The 19,704-nt window shown below is 45.2% G+C and overlaps 1 protein-coding gene across 8 annotated transcripts in view; it reads left to right on the forward strand.

Moving 5' to 3' along the window:
• add3a (adducin 3 (gamma) a) overlaps positions 1-18,030 on the forward strand; it is a 98,958-nt gene extending 80,928 nt beyond the window's left edge. For 5 of the 8 annotated variants that reach the window (XM_065954122.1, XM_065954120.1, XM_065954135.1 and 2 more), the window contains 11 exons: positions 1,288-1,437; positions 2,157-2,300; positions 3,056-3,154; positions 3,762-3,938; positions 4,400-4,651; positions 5,674-5,778; positions 6,098-6,184; positions 7,482-7,505; positions 8,321-8,441; positions 11,570-11,662; positions 15,280-18,030. In XM_065954122.1, the coding sequence (XP_065810194.1) occupies positions 1,288-1,437; positions 2,157-2,300; positions 3,056-3,154; positions 3,762-3,938; positions 4,400-4,651; positions 5,674-5,778; positions 6,098-6,184; positions 7,482-7,505; positions 8,321-8,441; positions 11,570-11,662; positions 15,280-15,530 (1,503 nt within the window). In that variant the 3' untranslated portion in view covers positions 15,531-18,030. The remainder of the gene's footprint in view (positions 1-1,287; positions 1,438-2,156; positions 2,301-3,055; positions 3,155-3,761; positions 3,939-4,399; positions 4,652-5,673; positions 5,779-6,097; positions 6,185-7,481; positions 7,506-8,320; positions 8,442-11,569; positions 11,663-15,279) is intronic. The other 3 variants (XM_065954153.1, XM_020653260.3, XM_020653262.3) reach the window with 3 other exon arrangements.
• Positions 18,031-19,704: the final 1,674 nt, after the last annotated feature.

The raw sequence follows: 19,704 nt of genomic DNA on the forward strand, positions 1-19,704 counted from the left end.
TCATCCCACAGCTGCCTGTCACTGTGGCTGTGTATACATGTAGTTAGTTACGCTCGGCTGATGTCATTAACTTCCCTCTGCTGGCTGAGAGATCAATATTCAGTCATCCATCTGTGAGGCTGTTTACAGGCGGAGCAGCACTCAGGACTCGTCTCAGGGTTTTCAGCTCCATCGAGCACGCTCCAACTTATTTTTTACATTTCATATAAATTCATAGTTTTTCAATTTTTGTGCTAGTATGAATGTAAAGAGTGCAAACTTTTGAAAAGGACACTGTTTCCATCACCATGTAGACATGATGATGGTCTACATCACCATGTAGATTGGAAATATGTTGCTCAAGGCGCAATTTCGACGCCCCTGTGATGTTACAGAGGTGTAATGCCAGGATAAATTCAAGTCTGTTGGTTTGGAAACATTTGATGCCTGGCAGTGAAATACCTGAAGATGACTGTTTACATCAAAGAAACTGTTTACATTCATGCGAGCAGATTTAATCTGTGATCAACCTTAACAAGTGCAAACTGTGCTGTGGCCTGACACACGCACACACACACACACACACACACACACACACACACACACACACACACACACACACACACTGGTTTGTATCACAGAACAACACATGGTCACTGTGAGGACAGGAAGCTGTGTGTTCTGTTTGTTATTGACTTTAAGTGTGAGCTTCAGCCGGTCTCCTCGTCGTTGCTCCAATAATCCGTCTCTATTTTCACTGTTTCTCTGGTTAACTCTCTCTCTAACTCTCTCCTGTCCGCCCCTTCATTTCTCATGTCTCCTGTCCTGTAATCTAATAACTGCTACCTGGCTGTCATGTCCACTCTCTGACTCACTCATGTTCCTTGGAGATACTTCAGTTGACTTCCTGTTGAGGAGAGGATGGAGCGGAGGAATCGTTGCTCATTTGATTTCTGTCTTCATGCTCATTGATTTGGACTTGTGTTGATGTCTTTTTGGTTCTCGTTGGCAGTTTATCAGCTGTGTGTGTGTGTGCGTGTGCGTGTGCGTGTGCGTGTGCGTGTGTGTGTGTGTTACATCTGGTTGTGTTTGATTTGATTACATGGATCTGGGCATGGTTAGTTTGACAGTCTCCCTCAGCTCTCCTCATCATGTTCCTTCTCCTCCCTTCTCCAGAGAGTCATCTACATGATGCAGCAAAAGCTTGATTGGTTCGTGCTTGATTTCCTGTTTAGAAAAGGAAACGCGCTCCACTTCCAGGGTCCCTGAATCCTCCGCTGATGTCGTCTCCACTCTCTGTTTCTCAAGGTGAAAGTCAACATCATCGGCGACGTGATCGATCAGGGCTCCACCAACCTGAGGGTGGACCCCGCAGGTTTCAGCCCCCACGCTGCCATCTACTCCATGCGTCCAGACATCCGCTGTATCATACACGTGCACACTCCGGCCACGGCTGCTGTAAGTTCACGTGACACCACAAAGTTTTCAAATTCATCCTGCAAATGAACGAGTGAACCCTGAATCCTCCTGATTATGCGTCAGAACACCTGGAGGGCTCTCCGACAGGAAATGTCTTTCTCAGTACCACGGCAACAAAAATAGAAATCCTAGGCACCAAATATAGGGTCATCTTTTATTTTGTTATTAAGTTTTAAGTATTTTTCCTAGAGCTGGGTATTGTCCACAACCTCACAATTTAATTCTATTTCAATTATTTCGGTCACGATTTAATATCGATTCGATATTGATCAATATGCTTCAATATCGATTTAATAATACATACAGATGACAGGCATACCCAGATAACTAGTCACAGTTCCTTCTGATATTTGTTATCATAGTTGTTATATTTGTTTACTCAGATATGTATTTTATTGTTGCATTAAAGTACAGTATGATCTAAAGTGCACAATTGTGCCTGGCCTGAATTCACAGCACCTACAGTGCCCCCAGTGGAGAGGGGCATCATTACAACAACAAAAATCGAACTCAGGATTCCCCTGAATTGATATTGAATTGGGAAAATAATAATTGCAATGCATTGATGAATCGATTTTTTAACCAGCCCTAATTTTTCACACGAGTTAATCGTAGAGAATTCTCAGCTGGATTAATTAAAAAAGGTTTTACAAATTCTTCCCTCATGTATGTCTCCTCGCACCTTTTTGCTGCTTTAGGTGTCATCCATGAAGTGTGGCATCCTGCCCATTTCCCAAGAAGCATTGGTCCTGGGTGACATCGCCTACTACAACTACCAGGGCAGCCTGGACGACCAGGAGGAGCGCAAAGAGCTGCAGAAGGCCCTGGGACCATCGACAAAGGTAGTCAGAGAAAACTATGCACTGATAGAGCTCTTCCAACAGGACGTCCTCGTTTATCTACAAGGGGAACTGGCTCATTAGAAATATGCTAATGAGCTTTCTTAATAATTTAAAGAGAGATGATGGAGACATGCTTGAAATTCATGGAGCAAAAAGGTACATCTTACAGCTGGTTAGCTTAGCTTAGCTTAGCATGAAGGCAAGGAGAAACTGCTAACCTTACACTGTATCTTTAAAAAAGGTCACAAGTGGAGCTACTTCCTGGTCAGATGCAGTGGCCTCTTTGAGTTGGATTTGTTGTGTTTGGCTGGTCTAAAATAGGAAACATAAGCAAGACCTGGAACACAGCACATCTCTTTTTATACATATTTTTTAATTCTTATTGGTGTGCATTAGTCTCTCAATGATTTTATAAATGATTTTATAAACTACTTTGTTTGTCAATAACTGTTCTGCACTCTTGTAAAGCACTTTGAACTGCAATTACATTTTTCTGAGAGGTGCTATATAGATAAAGTTTGATTGATTGATTGATTGATTGATTGAAACATGATACCTTTTTTTTTTTTTAAACTGGGCGTTCAAGTGAATTTTAACTGCTGGTCTCTTGCTAGGTCCTGCTGTCATCATCGAGTGACCTAACCCTTGTTGATGCATAAAATCCAAATGTGTTGCTGGTAACTTATTAATTTAAAAAGTCGGTCTTATGGGCCCTTCTTCTGTTTCTAATCATAGATTCTGTGTTTGTGCTGCAGGTGTTGGTGTTGAGGAATCACGGTGTGGTTGCTCTCGGAGAGACTATCGAAGAGGCCTTTCACTACATCTACAATGCCCACTACGCCTGCGAAATCCAGGTACACAAACATGACGCACAACACAACATCAGTTGAACCCTCAAACAAACTCTGGTGCGGACCAAAGAACAGAACTCTGGTCTGCTTAAAAACCCAGGTCTCAGTTCAATCAATCAAAACAATAACTAGAGATGACGCAGAGGCTGGCGGGGAATCATGGGAGTGATACTCTCTGCTACTCCAATCCCCCCCCCTGGAGTTGACTGAGTTTCTCTTGTTGTTTTTTCTGCTCTTGGATTCTTGCGTGCCTTCGTGGTCACTCGATCGAGGGATTTCAGAGACGTTATTGTTTCCTGACTGCTTTAACAGGAATACCAAATCTCCTGATTGACCCCCCCCCTGCCCCCCCGTCAAGCAAAAAGAAAACATTAATCCATCTGCAAAGCCCGGCTTAATTTCTATAAATAAATCCCCCGACCATGTTTGTTGTATGCCATGTGGTGTGTATTCCTTTGGTCGTGTGGCGGCGTCACATTCTGGTCTTCGTAAGAAAAAAAACAGCTTTCTTTTTATTGGATAGTGGGGCGTATGTTTGTTCCTGCATCTGATTTCAGGTTACACTGTCATCGGTTTGTGCTCACATGTTCTCCCTCTGTGTGATTTAAAGGTAAACGCCATCTCGTGTGCCGGCGGCGTGGACAACCTGATCGTGCTGGACCAGGAGAAGTACAAATCACGAGTGTTTGCTGTGGCCACGGCGGCTGCTGTCAACATGGGGGGCCAGTACAAGTGGAAGGTTGGCGAGCTGGAGTTTGAGTCTCTGATGAGGATGCTGGACAACCTGGTGAGTCCACGCGTCCTCACACCCACTTCCTGTCTCCCTCTCTCAGCCAGCCTTCAGACTGCAACAGTTTCTGGATCTTAAAGAACAGGGAGGGGATGGAGTCAAGATGAATAAAGGGCAAAGTGCAGAAAAAATGTCTGAAATGCAGAAGGATCAAGAAAGATGAGGGGGACAAAGCGTGGGAAATGAGAGCGTGTGAAAAGAGAGCGTGTGAAAAGAGCGAAGATGAGAAGAACAAGGAGAACATTGAGGGGGAGGAGGAGAAAAAAGAGGGGGAAGAGGAGGATGAAGGGAAGAGGAGGAGAAAGAAGGGAGTAGAGAGGAGGAAGAGGAGGATGAAGGGAAGAGGAGGAGAAAGTGTCAGACAGGAAATGTCTCTCTGACTGTGACTTCTCGTCTTCTCTGTCATGAATCTGTCGGCTCCCACACCAAGCTAAGTTTGATGTCGTCCCCCCCCGCAGGGCTACAGGACGGGTTACGCCTACAGACACCCGATCGTACGAGAGAAGCCGAGGCACAAGAGTGACGTGGAGATCCCGGCCACGGTCACAGCGTTCATGTTCGAGGAGGACAGCGAGGCCACACGGCTGCCCTTCAAGTTCCTGCAGCAGCGGCAGCAGAGGGAGAAGACGCGCTGGCTCAACTCGCCCAACAGCTACACCAAGGTCAACGTGGAGGGCGGAGAGGAGCGCTACAACAGCCGGACGACCACGGTGAGCAGAACAGAAAGACAGATTTACTCTGGACTGGTTTATTCTAACATCTGTGACACAAAGCTCCACGATGAGGTTTTACTGATTTACATCATTAATCATATTTTGTGTTGACATCTCATAGTGATGTTCAGATAAATCATAAACTCAAACAGGAAGTGACATCACACAGATGTCCTCCTCAGTCAGTGCAGGTTGTTATGCTTCGACTGTAGTCGTTTCAAACCTGAACCTAGATCACCCCCTAGAGGCTGAAAAGAGAACTACATGACAGAGTAGCACAGGAAGTTCAGAGTCCTGATGGCTCTGTGTGGCAGACCTGCACAGATCCTCTGGAGGCTTAGACCAGATGGCAACAGTACAAAGAGATGATGGAGGGGCGGGAGGGGTCTGACATGATAGTGGTGGCTTTTCTGATGCAACTTGACGTGTCCGAGAGATAAGTAGCAGGTACACAATAAAAAGTAGATTTTTGGGTTGTGTTGATTTTGCGTTTAAGAAAACTACAGAAGCCTGAGGAGGAGGTGCATTCATGCATTTCACTTTCCTCTGTTTCCCTGTGAAATGATAATAATCTGGTTGTTTTCTGCAGATCTCGGCCTGTTCCAGTCGTTACCTCGAGAACACAACGCTGGTGATACCGAGTACATTTTAAAGATCTTAAGAAACTGGGTTGTTATCCAGAGAGGAAGACATGATTCAGTCAGGATCTTTGCTGGATGATGAACTCGTTATCACTGTGATGTTTTCTTTAAAGGTTAAAGCGACTGAGAGTTTCAAGAGGGAGTGAAGAACGTAAATAAGAAGTCAGTTCATGTTGTGAGATCTTATCACGCAGCTTGAATAAGTTTGGTCAGTGCAACTAAAGAGAAGCTGTGTTAGTTTGGATAGCAGACTTCCTGTTTCACCCTGATTCTCTTTGATCCTGGACATCTCATTACAGACATCAGTCTCTGAGTGTTTATGTGTGTTCAGTGGTTATTTTACTCTGACAGTTTTTTCCTCCTCTCTTTTTTTTGCAGTGGATGAAGGCCGACGAGACGGGGACCCCGATCCGGATCGAGGATCCAAACCAGTTTGTTCCTCTCAACACAGACCCCAGTGAAGTGCAGCAGAAGAGGATTAAAGTGAGTTGAGCCCTGTCTCTCAGTCAGCTACGTTCATTCATTTAAGTCAACCTTACTTTTTTTTTAAAAGTGCTCTACCTCTGGATTGTTGTTCTTCCTCTCTGATGTTCGTCTCTTTGGAGAAAGCGTCTGATAAATAAATTGTAGAATCGAAGAATTTAAGATTCGTGGATTTTATTGAACTCGCACGTTATTTATTTTGTTTGTCTGTTTGAAAAATGAGAAGGAAGTATTGTACCTGAGAAGGAGACAGGATGTCAGTTGTTTACATGTATCACTTCCTGATTGCATCATTTTATTTTTTGTTCTCCTATCACAGATCAGAGATCAGAACCGCTTCGATGTGATGACGTCGGGCCCGCGCTCTCAGCACCTCGCAGGAATCCCCATCGATGCTCCACGACGGGTGAGACTTTCCCCTCCCGTGTTCACACTTCTGAAAAACGTTTCCTAGTTTCTCCCTGATTGTGGCCCGAGAGCTCGTCTAGAAAGACGTCAGTTACTCGTTTGTTTTAGATAAACTTTGGACTTTGCGTAAATGGTTTGAGATTTAGACAAAGGAAAAACAAACATGCTCAAGTTTGTTACTGAAGATTTCTGTCAAATTAACTTCAAATCATTTTATTTCCTGCTTAAGAAGTTCAACCTCTCACTTCATGCAGAGTAAGGACGTTCTGTGCCACCAGGGAGCAGCAGTGTTGATCTCATACTAGGAAGGAGTGACAGAGTAACTCAAGTCCCTTTGTACCTTACAGCTCTTTATAAACACCTACGACCTTCATGATGACGATGATGATGATGATGATGATGATGATATTAGAACTCTCAAGAACAGCTGTTGATGTGGTTAAAGTGACTGGTTAAACACTGCCTCTGGTCACTTCCTGTCAGCACCTCTCGTAGGGGTCTCCACTCTTTAGTTCACATAAAGGCAAAAACTTTCACAGATATTTCATCTTGAATATCTTGTAAACATTAAAACGCAGCATCTTCCTGAGAAGGGGAGGAGCCGATGGGTGATTGGCACTTTTTACACCGCAGGTCACACCTACACACGCTGCCAAAGATGAAGCAGCGGGAGCAACTTGGGATTAAGTGTCTTACTCAAGGACACATCGGACATGTCGCTGTAGCCTTCTGGTTGTGTGTGTGTGCATTTAACACTTCCACCCACCCCTGCTGAAGTCACAGACCCAGTTCTGCCTCCCCAGTCAAAAAGTCTGGCTCCTTAGACCCCTGTCATATTACCTAAGAGGAAAAATCAGCTGTGAGGGATGTATTACAGTATAATGAGCATCATATAGGACAGCCTGTCGGGAAATCTGTGAGAAAACAGCTTTCTAATTAACATCTGTCCCGGCTCTTTGTGTGACCTGTGCTGAACGTCCCCTTCAGTCTTTACACTTCACTGGACGGGTTGATGGTAAGCCGTCTCAGCTGCAGGAAAACAAGGAGTCAAAGGTACAACATGTAGTCATGAGCAGTGAATAAAAGAACCTCACGTCAGCGTCCTTTCACTCCGTGACCACTAGATGGAGACAAATGAGCACGTTTGCAAAAGGCACAGTGAAGCAGCAGAGGGGGACTCAAGCTTTAAAGAGGAATAAAAAACATATAAAAACACATCAGAACTATGAAGGTGCAGCTGTAACATCTGGACATGTTGATGCTGATGGTTTTATGGTCGGTGTCTTGTCTTTAAGGATCCAGTGTACATTAACGTCCTGGTAAATATCCATATGAGTTTCTCACATCGTCTCTGGTCGCCGTGGTGTTTTTGATTTGACACATTTTGACCTTCAGAACTTTGCATGTGTTTCTTTACGTCGTGTTTTACAAAGGAACCAAACTTAGAACGACATATGACCGTTTTTTATTCTGCATCAGTTGCACTTCTTGCATGACATTGTTTTTTTCAGGACTCATTTGTCACACAGTTATCTAGACACGTCATAAAATGTGTGTTGAGTGTGCATGTGTGGAACTCGTTTTGTGAGTTTGTCGGTGCGTTTGGTGTTAATTGGATTTGAAAACATGTCTGTTAACGAGACGTTTGTGTTTACAGAATCATTCTGTGCAGAGTTGGTGGTTAGTTGAGTTCTGTGTGATGTGCTCCATGTGCACTTTCATCTTTTTATGAGCCGCACATTCATGCAGTAATAAATGTTTTTTCTACTCAGACAGAACCGGTGTGTGTGTGTGTGACTTTAAACGTGTGTGTTCTGTTAAGTTGTTTGTGTGTGCACAACGTGGAAAAAGAGAGATGTGATGTTGTATGTGCATGTGTTCCTGCTCTGATTAACAGTTTGTCAGTCATCTCAGAGAGTGCATGCATGTGGCTCATGACTGTGTGTGTGTGTGTGTGTGTGTGTGTGTGTGTGTGTGTGTGTGTGTGTGTGTGTGTGTGTGTGTGTGTGTGTGTGTGTGTGTGTGTGTGTGTGTGTGTGTGTGTGTGTGTGTGTGTGTGTGTGTGTGTGTGTGTGTGTGTGTGTGTGTGTGTGCGTGTGCTCCCTTGCTCACCCCTCTCCTTGTCTCCTCCCAGCCATACGTGCCCACAGAGGAGGAGCAGATGGCTCCCCTGCCTCCCAACCCCTTCACTGAGCTGTCAAAGAAGGACCTGGAGGACCACAAGAACGTGGATCGGAGGCAACTGGGCGTCAGCGGTATGACTCACACACACACACACATGAACGCACAAACACACATGAACGCACACACACTTAAATAAATATGCAAAATCAAACACAGCGGCCGTTAGATTAAGGAATGTTCAGAGGTGTGCACACCTGATTCTAGAAAGCGAAGGAGCCGAGTCACGCTGAGAGACATATGGACTGAACACACTGGCACACTCACACACACACACACTCGCATGCAGTGACTCAAAGCCAAAGACTCGTCCTGCAGTGTGCCCCACAAACAATCCCACCCATCTGTGAATTCAACAACAGATCACCGAGCAGGTTTGGAAATCCATTAAATGATCATTCTGTGAGCCGTGGTTTAGTACAACATGAAGAGAAGAGTTTGAGCAGACAAAATGTTCCAGCAGGTCTTTGCTGTCTTTAATGTTTCAGTAACTTTGGGGTTGTGTCATTTTGGCGCCCCCTGCAGACAAAGCCATGTTTCTTATCTCTTTGCTTATTTTGTCCTGTGCATTCATTAGTGTTGTTTTTAACACTAAAAATCATCATGGGGCGCCAGTAGCCCAGCGGTTATGTCACGCGCCACATGAACAGAAGCTGTTAGTCCTTGTCACAGCTGCAACACTTTCTGAAGATAACACACGGCCCTCTCAGCCAGATGTGGCCACATGTCCTGCTGCCGCCTGTTAGAGATGTTAAAAAAAAATAAAAAATTCTCCAACAGCTCTGAATCGGCTCAAACAGCTGGAGCGGATTTCAAACTGAGCTCAGACTGAATCAGGATTTCTTAAAACTCAACAACCTCTCTCCCTCTCCTCTTCCCATGCACAGATCTTGACTTGCAGATGGATTTCTGTTCTGCAGATTTGTTGTTGATAAAGATTCAAAGTGTGCAGCACTGTCACCTTAGCAGCGACCCCAGAGGACTCGCTATACTATATACACACACACACTTCCTGTGGTATCACACACACACACACACACACACACACACACCTATATACCTTTAACATGAAGGCTTCTCCCCATGGGCTCCACTGCTGCCTTTATCTGCAACACACACACACTACCACAAACAAACACACTCACAGAGGATAGTCAATGCTAATAATTTTAGCCCTCTGTCCTGCTGCCTTTCAGAGTGGCAGTGGAAAAAATCAATAGAGAACATATAGTAAAAGAGGGGGGGGTCATCAACTCCTCCCTATCCTGCACAGTGTCCTGCCACGTCAGACCAGATCAATGTGTGTGTTTGTATACGAGTGTGTGTGGTGCACATGTGTTTATGCATGTTTATAAGATCATGCAAAGGCTGTTAAGTGCATATGAAACAAAGTGCAGGTGTGTGTGTGTGTGTGTGTGTGTGTGTGTGTGTGTGTGTGTGTGTGTGTGTGTGTGTGTGTGTGTGTGTGTGTGTGTGTGTGTGTGTGTGTGTGTGTGTGTGTGTGTGTGTGCGCACATGTATGATGAGTAAGATGGCAGCCTGCACTAACAGCAGGTCTTCACACCCGCCACATGAGCGCAGCCCGTTGCTATGACACTGCTGCCCCCACAGCCCCATGAATCCCCGGTGGCCAATCTGGATGCAAGCTGGAGACCGTCTGTAATGGCCTGATACATGCCTGGAAATACACACGTGCACACACACACACACTCCTGAATGGTTTAAACAAACAGTCAGTGTGTGTAAGGTGCACAACACGACCGCACTTATGCAGCTTTGTGTATTTACGGTTTATGTTATAAAACGCTGACCTCTTGCATCGTGCATGTAACAATGAAAACAAACGAGCATGCTCCCTGTGCAGAGCAGGATGCTGTGTGTGCTGAGGCTGTGCATGAATGACTTGTGAACGAGTGAACGTGTAACCCAGAATGTGCCGCTCTATGTGTTAAAGTGATATGAGAATGACGTTTATCTATAAAAAAATAATCTGTGTTACAAACTGCTGAAGCTTCTGATGCTGAGCTGCACTGGAACATTGTGCACGGAGAGTTTAAATCATGAAAGAGTGTAAAGAAACGATTCATCAGGGATTTAAAAGATATGATCGTGTGCGCAATTTAAGGAGGGTTTGACTCGCGATTTCTTCATTTATAAGACTTTAACATCGACAATGCACGTAGCAAAAGTCTGATTTTGTCACAACAAATATAAAGTATTTCATGCAAACAGGCGATACTTTCTGACTCAGCGTGTGAACATCGTACCTGTTGGTTTGAGGCGTTGTTATAATGGTGACTTTTAGATTTCAGATTCATGTCAGTTTGGTGCTGTTGGATTCAGTCGGAACATGTTGTAGACACAGCGGCTATTCAAAACATGACAAACAGCAGAAAGACAGAAAAACTGTGAGTGCAGTACCAATTCCAAACACTAGGAGTCAGAGTTACATATTGCTCCTTCAAACGTCGTCATTGTAACTACTTTGCGACAGAATAACCAGTCAGTTAAAATAATTTCTCATATTTTTCTTTGTTGGTCCTTAATGTTAGCTCAAACTGCAATGCAGCGGCCCACCACTAGCTGGTGCTGTAGGCCACAGGCCGGCTGGAAGCTGCGGTTAATGAGCCTGCTCTCCTCGCTCTACAACCCAGCTGTAAACAAGCACAGTGAACAGATAGCATCTGGTAGGAGAAGCATGGTCGGCAGTGATTTTTATCTAGAATACTCAGACATGCACGTGGCAAAAACAGTAAACAGGTGAGATTACCCGCCTTGTCCAGAGGGGGCGCCAAAGTCGACACAGGAACTTTAAGTCACTGTTAGGGCGTCTTTCCCAATCGACACGTCACATCGTCACCGCAGGTTATTAAGAGTCACAGAGCGTTCCAGTGCCCGCTCAGCCGCCAGGAGCAGCAGATAACAGCCGACCATCAGCAGACAAGGATTGTGTCAATTTTGTGGAAAGGCAGCTGTGCATGGCCTGATTCTAACATGTGTGTTACCACTAATCTCTCCCCCCTTCCTCACCCCCCTCTGACCCTTCATCCCCAAATCCTCCCCCTGTCATCCACCTCTCATCCCGCTCACCCCTGCTGTCATCCCTCTGCTTCAATCCTCTCCGCACCACCCTGGAATCCTCTCATCCGACCCCCCCCCCCCCCCCCCCCCCCCCCCTCCCCCCTCCTCACCCTCCCTGCAGATGGAGAGCACGACCTAACCTCCGACGACGGCTCCACTCTCTCTCAGTGTGTGTCTCTCACGCAATCCCCGCAAAGCACTCCAGCTAAAGAAGGTATAACTCACCCAGAGACAGAGAGAGAGAGAGAAACAGAGCACCTCGCTTTAAGTGTCTTTAACATCAGACGTTTGCATGACAGTCAATTAAAATGAAGTGAGAGCTCGATCTGTGTTTGGGGTACACGCACTAACCACTAGGCTAGGACATTGGTACGCTGTTTCTACGAGAAAATCATTGTATCACAATTGAAGGAGGCGGAGATAGAAACTCATCAATCTTTGTAGCGCTTAAAATCAAGGTCACAATATTCACCTTTAACGAGTCGCTTATTAGCATGCTAATTATTAGCATACTGGCTGCCTATTAGTCATTAAGTGCTTATTAGTACCTTTTTCTAAATGACCATAGTCTGTAGCTCACAGGTCGTTAACTAAGAGTTTACCCTCCTTATTACTGCTTATTGATAGTCTGTTTGGAAGTTATTAGTTTGGTCCTGTTAAAGGAAGAATGTGCGACTTGTTGATCTAGTAGATGTCGCGCTTGAGCTCCAGCATGAAACCAAAACAAACTGCTGTTTGGCCACACCTCCTCCATACTGAAGCCTCCGCCCTCCTCCAGAGACACACCTCCAACCCCCCCCTCCACTCGAGTTTACATGAAGGAGTTCAATTAGAACACACCATACTTAAGCACCAGCTGCAATCACCTTTGTCCTGCATTGTTGTGTTAGCATGCTAATGTTAGCACTCAGTTAGCTCGTAGCTTCACATTTCATATAAATTGACACAGAAGGAGCGTTATCTAAAAGCTCTTACTAATATCCAAATAGTCAGTGATGTTCTTCTTCTCTCTAGTCCTTTACTAAAACAGTTTTTATACACAAGGGGAGGAGCCGGCCATCCCGTCCATGTAAACACGGCTCTGACAACGACACAGCCAGCGGGACTCGAGCTTCTCACTCATTGTAGACACTCATGACTCAGAGACACATTTACACAGGATACACTGGATCTCTGATATGTCACACATTCATTTAAAGGTAGAAGTAAAAGTCAGGAGACAAATAGTCTGTTTACTTCAGGGAGTTTTACCAGAAGAAATTCTGACCAATCAGAGAGCATTTTATTGTCACTCATTTATGTCTGCTTGTAAACGTCCCCGTGTGAACACAGGCCCAACTTCAGGTGATTATGCAACAATGGAACAAACTGGTCGATGATTCAGACCAGAGCAAACGATCTACAGATGTGAAAACGCTCCTCATAAGCACCATAAATTAAAACTGTGTGAATATTATTGTCATCGGGATGCCATCTTTAGCCTCCGTTTCCTGTGATGTAAAACATCTCAGACCTGTAAACATGCTCTGATGTCCCAGCCATTGATGTCTGCTTATTCACTCGTCTCCTCTCGTTGTCTCTCAGATCAAACGTTTTTGTTTCCCTCAACAAAGAAATGTGGTTTGTAACATCTGAGCCGATTTGTGCACCTCGCAGAGACAACGATCACAGCGGCGCCTTTACAAGTAGTAAATAATGACACTAAGGGATCGACTTCCTGTCAGCTTCCCTCCAGCACAAATACGCAAAACCACACAATGAGTAACAATTAACCCGCCACGGCACATCGACCCTGGGGGACTCATATTTTCTGACACCACCTCTATGAGGTCACCCACTTGTCATGTTGAAACCAGGTCAAGCCGCTTTTGAACGTCCCCCTGTGTGCTGTTTTTGTGCTAATGTGAAAATAAGCAGAGAAGTTGTCAGGTTTTAGTAACGTGGCGCCGCTGCCCTGCATCCTGAGCCCAGAGCAAGGGGTGGGGCGGCAGCAGACCCGTTACGTGGCGGTCATTAAGGGAGCGGGTGAACTGGACTCTTCAAAGCCTCATGTTTTAAAGGGAAAGGAGGACACGGTCTCTGGGCTATCAGGTCACTACAGCTTTACGCAGAGGTGTTATGAAATATGTGGAGCACAGGGAGAGCCTGTGCGTCTGTTGGGAGTGAAGCACAAGTGATGTTAGCGTGTCCACTCCGGAAGGGGACATAGAGCGCCGCACAGTAACCGCACGAGGAGGGGGCGGTCAGAACATCAATGTAAAAAAAAGACGAGGAGAGTCAAAATAGTCCAGATTTCATCACAGCGTCTCATTGCTGAGAGATGTTGTTTGAACGCTGTATAATTTCCTGCTGTTGAGGTCGTTTTAGCCCAACGTGTTCTTTATCACGGGATGTCTGCTGTTTTCAAATATTCAGTGAGAAAATGATGACAGCCTTTGCGGGAATCACAGGAGAACTTATGATACATGGCCCAGAGTAACGTAGTGATCCAGTCGCTCTGCAATAAATGATAAATACTGTAAGACGATCATTTAAAGAGGTCATATTATGCCCTTTTTGGGGTTCGTATATTTAATCTATGTACCTACTAAAGTATGTTCACAATAGCTAAAAGTGTCTGTTTTCATGTACTACCGCTCCATTCACCGACTTGCTTCTGACTCTCTAAGGCTCTGAAGTGCCCACGTTCAGAGTCCCCACGTGTGCCAAGTCTGATCTGATTGGTCGGCCTGCCGGCTCTGCCGTAATTGGTCAGTCGCTCAGCACGGTTCTCAGAAATGTTACGCCCCTTTTACCATATTGGGAATGCAGCCACTGGCTCCGAGGAGAGCACAAACATTAGCACCTTAGCACTACTGTGCTACCGCAGGCTACGGCATATCGTGGGCGTGCTACAGAAGTTAACGGGCGTGCAACATGAGCTGCAGGGCTCGCCACAACGAGTCAATGGGCTTAGATCAGTGATATCACACTGGCAAAAAAATTTCGAGGGGGAGCGTTACATGCAGCTAATGCTGCAGCTACGTGTGCTACGGAGGACGTAGGAGAAGCTGCGTTTCTGCGGACTTTGAATTTTTGCACATAGATTGGGACACTTGGAAAACACACTAAAGAGCATATAAAACCAGAAAAAGCATAATATGACCCCTTTAAGGATCCATCCTGATATCTGATTAAAGGAGGAGTCAGTAGAAATGTTTGTAAACAAAACAAACTGGGCCCCTCCTCCAGTACCTACACTGCAAGCTAACGTAGGGTAGCACAAGCTAACCGGCCAGTGTTTGTCACATGTCTGTCTAAGATTTTAAGGCACCCCACCCCCACACAGCCGTTTTAGACGCCCCTCGGGTTTGCCAGATATGAGAGCAGTTATCAGGTCAAACCAACAGGTGTTGCAGTGATGGAAGCGGGCAAGAGAACTGGTTCAGATAGAAGTGATTGTACCCGACCTAAAAAGCCTCTGCATGTTTCTAATAAGCTCCACGAGCAGAAACGTGCTCAAACTAGGATCAATATTGGAGATGCTTTTGAAAAATGGAGAGAGGTTAGAACGCAGAAAGGTTTACAGACCGATGCAGAGCTGGCTAAACACTGAAGCTTCAGTGTCCACCACATGGCAACCTGTGTGAGCATCGACTCTAGAGAGGAAGGGGGGAGAGACAGCTCTCTACAATGTTTAGAATTTAGACTGCAGTACCCATTTTAAACACTAGGGGTCAGATTTACATACTGCTCCTTTAAGAGAATGTAATTAATCATGACAGATTAGTAATACTGTAATCGTTAAGTGTTTTACAGAGTCCTCATCTCTTTCTTCTTGCTCACCCTCAGACAACCACACGGGCCTGATGAACGGCAAAGACAACAACGGCGACGTGGACGAGGAGCTGTCTAAGCGCATCAGCCATCTGACCACCAGCGTGGAGAGCGTGGAGATCACGGTGCGCACCGGGGAGAAGATCGAGGAGGCACTGTCCCCCGAGAGCTCGCCCTCCAAGTCGCCCAACACCAAGAAGAAGAAGAAGTTCCGCACCCCGTCCTTCCTGAAGAAGAACAAAAAGAAAGAGAAGACGGAGGCTTGAGAGCCGAGCCGAGCGGCGGGCAGGAGGATGAGGAGGAGGGGCAGCAGCCACCTTTTCTGTTTCATGTCGGTGTTTCTTTTGTCTACGTTTTTACGTCATTTTATGTTTTTTTGTTTGTAATTTTATTTGTTTTTTTTTTAACAAAAAAGATTTCTGTGCAGAGGGCAGAAGAACGTACGACATTTAAAAAAAAAAAACAGGTTTGTAAAAAGAGAAGAGAAGAAGGTGTGTGACGTTTGGGGGCGGGGCGGTTCTGAAATGAAAGTAGCAGCAGATGTCAGGTGATTCAGGTGAGGCTGTGAAGGGGTCACCTGAGGCCGTTTAGATCCTGAAGAACTGGCTCCTCAAACCACCCCCAGTTATTAGAAATGATTGAACTGCGACGAAACGACACCCCCCCCATCCCCCCCGATCTTTTAGGCTTTTTGTTTTTTACGTTCTGGTCACCTTGGGAGGAAACTGAGACGCCACATGAAATCTGAAGTCACTGGAAAACTGATCTGAGACAAACCGCCTCTGGGTGTGTGTTTTAGATTTACTGTGAGAGGAGTTTCTCTCTCTCTCTCTCCCTCTCTTTCTTTCTCTTTTTCTATCTCTCTCCCTCTCCCTCTCTCTTTATCTCTCTCTGTCTCTCTCTCTCTCTCTCTCACTCTCGCTCGCTCGCTCGCTCTGACACAACCCTCGTCTTCAGATGAGGTAGAGGGTCTCTAGACCGGACGAGGCAGTGAGAACGAGCGTGTGGCGTGTCTCAGTGATCTCAGAGAGCCGCCGACTCACTCTGAATATTTATGTAGCATTTGTTCCTCCTCATCTCAATGTGTTTGTTTGGTTTTGCCAAAAGGAAAAGCAGAAACAATCTCACAGCGTCGCTGTTCGACTTTGTCATCTCATGAATTCAGATCTTTTTTTTTTTAATTGCACACAGATTTGCTTTTTAGTCCACTCTGTTTTGTACTCGTCTGTACGCTTCGCAGAGGTTACAGATGTGACGCATGTCATAGCGATGCCTGACTGCTCAAATGATATTTTAATCTTCAGAGTGGGCACATTTACTTTATAACTCAGATATATGAACAAACTGGAGAGGTTGGCTATAGATTTCTAACCATATATTTTTATTTGATTGTGCTGCACTTTTCTGGTGGTTAGAGAACACATCTTAGCTGCAGGTGGTTTCACCGCTGAAGGAGATTTTGTGAAGTGTTTCGGTAATAAGTTGTGCAAGTAGGCGAGCAAAGGTGTGCACGGTGTGGGAGAGAGAAAAAAGGTCAGGACCCAGAAAGTGAGTCGAACGAAGGAGAAAAGAAAAAAACTAAGGAATCGTCTTTCTGTGGTGTCAAACGTGATGAATGATCTCTGCTTCTCAACTGGACAGGAAGAAGACAAACATACAAACAGGAAGTGTATCAAACTGACACATACAAACAGGAAGTGTATCAAACTCTCCGCTGAAATAGGAATCATGGGTAGTGGAGTTTGGAGAGGTGACATCTTCTGTTTGGTGTGTTTGTGTTTGTGTGTGTGTGTGTGTGTGTTTTTAAAGCCATATTGTAGTTTTATTCCTGATCAGACAAGAGTTAGTGATTCTCACCAACCCGAACAAGACCTCTGATCAACCCCCCCCCCCCTCGCTTCGATTTCCTCCTGGAGCTGAAGCGATAAACGGAGGAAACACGGACATTATGTTTTTATTTGATCGCTCGGTCATCATTTCAGCTTCTAAAGTTCCCGACGCCGTTTCTCTGGCGAACATGATGATGTTGTAGCCGTCAGATGACCCCCAGCTGAACTCTGTAAAGCCAAAGTGTGATGGGTCGACACATATCCTCCCCCCTGCAGTTTAAACAGATGTACCAATATCCCAGCGAGCAATGTGAAGTATTGGATTTAGGGGGGATGGAGGAGGGTGAGGGGAGTGGGGGGGGGGGGTATGTTTAGCCGTGTTAAACGATAGCTTTTTAGCTCTGGGCGATGAGCTGAGGTCACATGACAGAGACGTAGAGAAGGGAGGTGTGAGTTTGAAATGGGAGTGCACATGTGTGAGTCTAGAGGGGGGAGGGGGGGTGACACTGACACTAACACACCATGTTTTTCTCACTCAGATATTTCTTTGGTACCATCTCTCCGCCTGGAATCGTTTTATTCATCCTCCATGTGTATGCAGTCGGCTGTAGTTTGCAGAGAGTGCAAGGCTTTTTTTTTTATCGACCTTTTGGCAAGCGCTCGTCGCTCCACACGAACTGAATGTCCTTTTGATTTTCTCCTCTTCTGTTTTGCACCTTGATTTTACTAATGCCTCTCTCTTATCCATCGATTATTTTTCTTCTTCTGTTTAAAAAAAAAAAAAAAAAAACGAGTTTGGCTTTGGCATGCCAGATTATGAGCCGAGCTTCTTTGTGACCTGTGAAATCCTATAAATGGTTCTCTAATGGAGTTGCTTTTAGATGTATCGCTAATCAGTGTACATTCACAAATAAAATCTGTATTTTAAGAAACAGAAGCTCATCTTTCATGTTTGTGCGTCCCGTCTCACCTCATTCTTCCAGCTGTTTTTTTTAAGTTCCACATAATCCATACACACTTAATTTACGCCATCATCATCAAGTGAACGCTGCAGAATGACGTGTACATATGAAGAGTTTATTAAATGAAGAGTATTTTAGTACAGATGGACCTCTGCTCGAACGCTTTCCTTCAGTGTCTTTGAGAAATATGAAACGGTGCCTTTTTAAAACTTTATTCAGGATGCTTAAAGATGAAGATGAATGTGTGAAAAGTTCAATCAGGGTGTCATGTAATGAAGGTCATTCTGTGATCTTAAAGGAGGAGTCCCTAGAAATGTTTGTAAACATTCAAACGTGGCTCCTCCTCCTGGGCTCATCGCCCCCAGAAGCCCCGCCCCCTGCAGGATGTAGTGTGTACGTTTACTGCTTGTAGCTACACTGCAATCTAACGCACGCCAACAGAAGCTAACCGCTGGTGTTTGTCACCTGCCTGTCCAACAGGAAGCAGACCAACTCCACGTCCACGGGTAAAAGACAACACAAGGTTCACACTTGTTTTAAAACGAGCTTTATCCACTTGGCCTTTCTCCTCACTCTGATAGTAATTTCTCTTCCACTCCTAAACTCACCTGCTGCGCTGTCATTGGCTGGAGGAAACACACCAGCTCCGCCCAGAAACGTCCAGAGTCAACCAGAACAAAGCAGAACAGTAAAATCCAGTCAGAGGACAGAGTCTCTGCAGACACAGTCACCACCACACATGTATGGAGGCACAGAAGGGACGATGAGCAGCTTTACTTTCGGAAAAGTCTGTATTTTATTTTGAAGGAGACAGCTGCTGACAGGTTGAGAGCGAGCACAATGACTCAAGACGTGTTTCTTCACGACACTACGGCCCGTAAAAAAGGCATGGAAATCAGAGAGAAACACAGACGCTGTATCTGCATGCTGGAGCTACACATGACCACGGATGTACTCTTCAGTAGGGCCCGGCATTCCCTGTATGCATGTGGGAAAGACGTGGCAGAAGGTCAGCTCACACTGACGCACAACCACAGCTCACAATGTACACGACGAGTTAAAGTGTGAGTTTTGTAGGGTACTGATGCTCAGATCAAAGATGTCAGATTAGGAGATAACAAACCTGGTGACTTGACCAACAGACATGACAGACTTCCCCGGGGTGCTCGACCAATCATAACGACATGATGACATTGTAAGGAAGAGGGGCGGGGCTAAACGCCATTCTATGAAGATAGAGAGATGCTTTACATAAAAAAACGTGTTTGCCCGGCTCTGTTTTGAGATTCTAAAGACTGTACGTCATTGTGTTTCCCTTTAAGTTAATTTAAGCAATTAGTTCTGACCGAGGATTCTGATTGGACAAGAGGTTGTCACTGAGAGCTATGCAACATCACCGGGACTGGAAGTTAATCGAAACCATTTAATTTTATTCTTAACTCGCTGCATGAAAAAAAAAAACACAAATAAATAAAAGTACATACAACTGCCCGAGGTACATAGAGGAAGTACCTGTGATAACCATGGAAACAAAGTAAAAAGAGTGCAGGAGAATGTTTTAGTTGTTTGTCAACAGGTGAGTTTCAGTTGAGACGTGGTGTTCTGTCCGTATCCTCTATGGAATAATAACGCTCCCAGTATTTAAGAAT

The sequence above is a fragment of the Labrus bergylta genome, chromosome 1 (assembly GCF_963930695.1).
Source record: "Labrus bergylta chromosome 1, fLabBer1.1, whole genome shotgun sequence".
Lineage (NCBI taxonomy): Eukaryota > Metazoa > Chordata > Actinopteri > Labriformes > Labridae > Labrus > Labrus bergylta.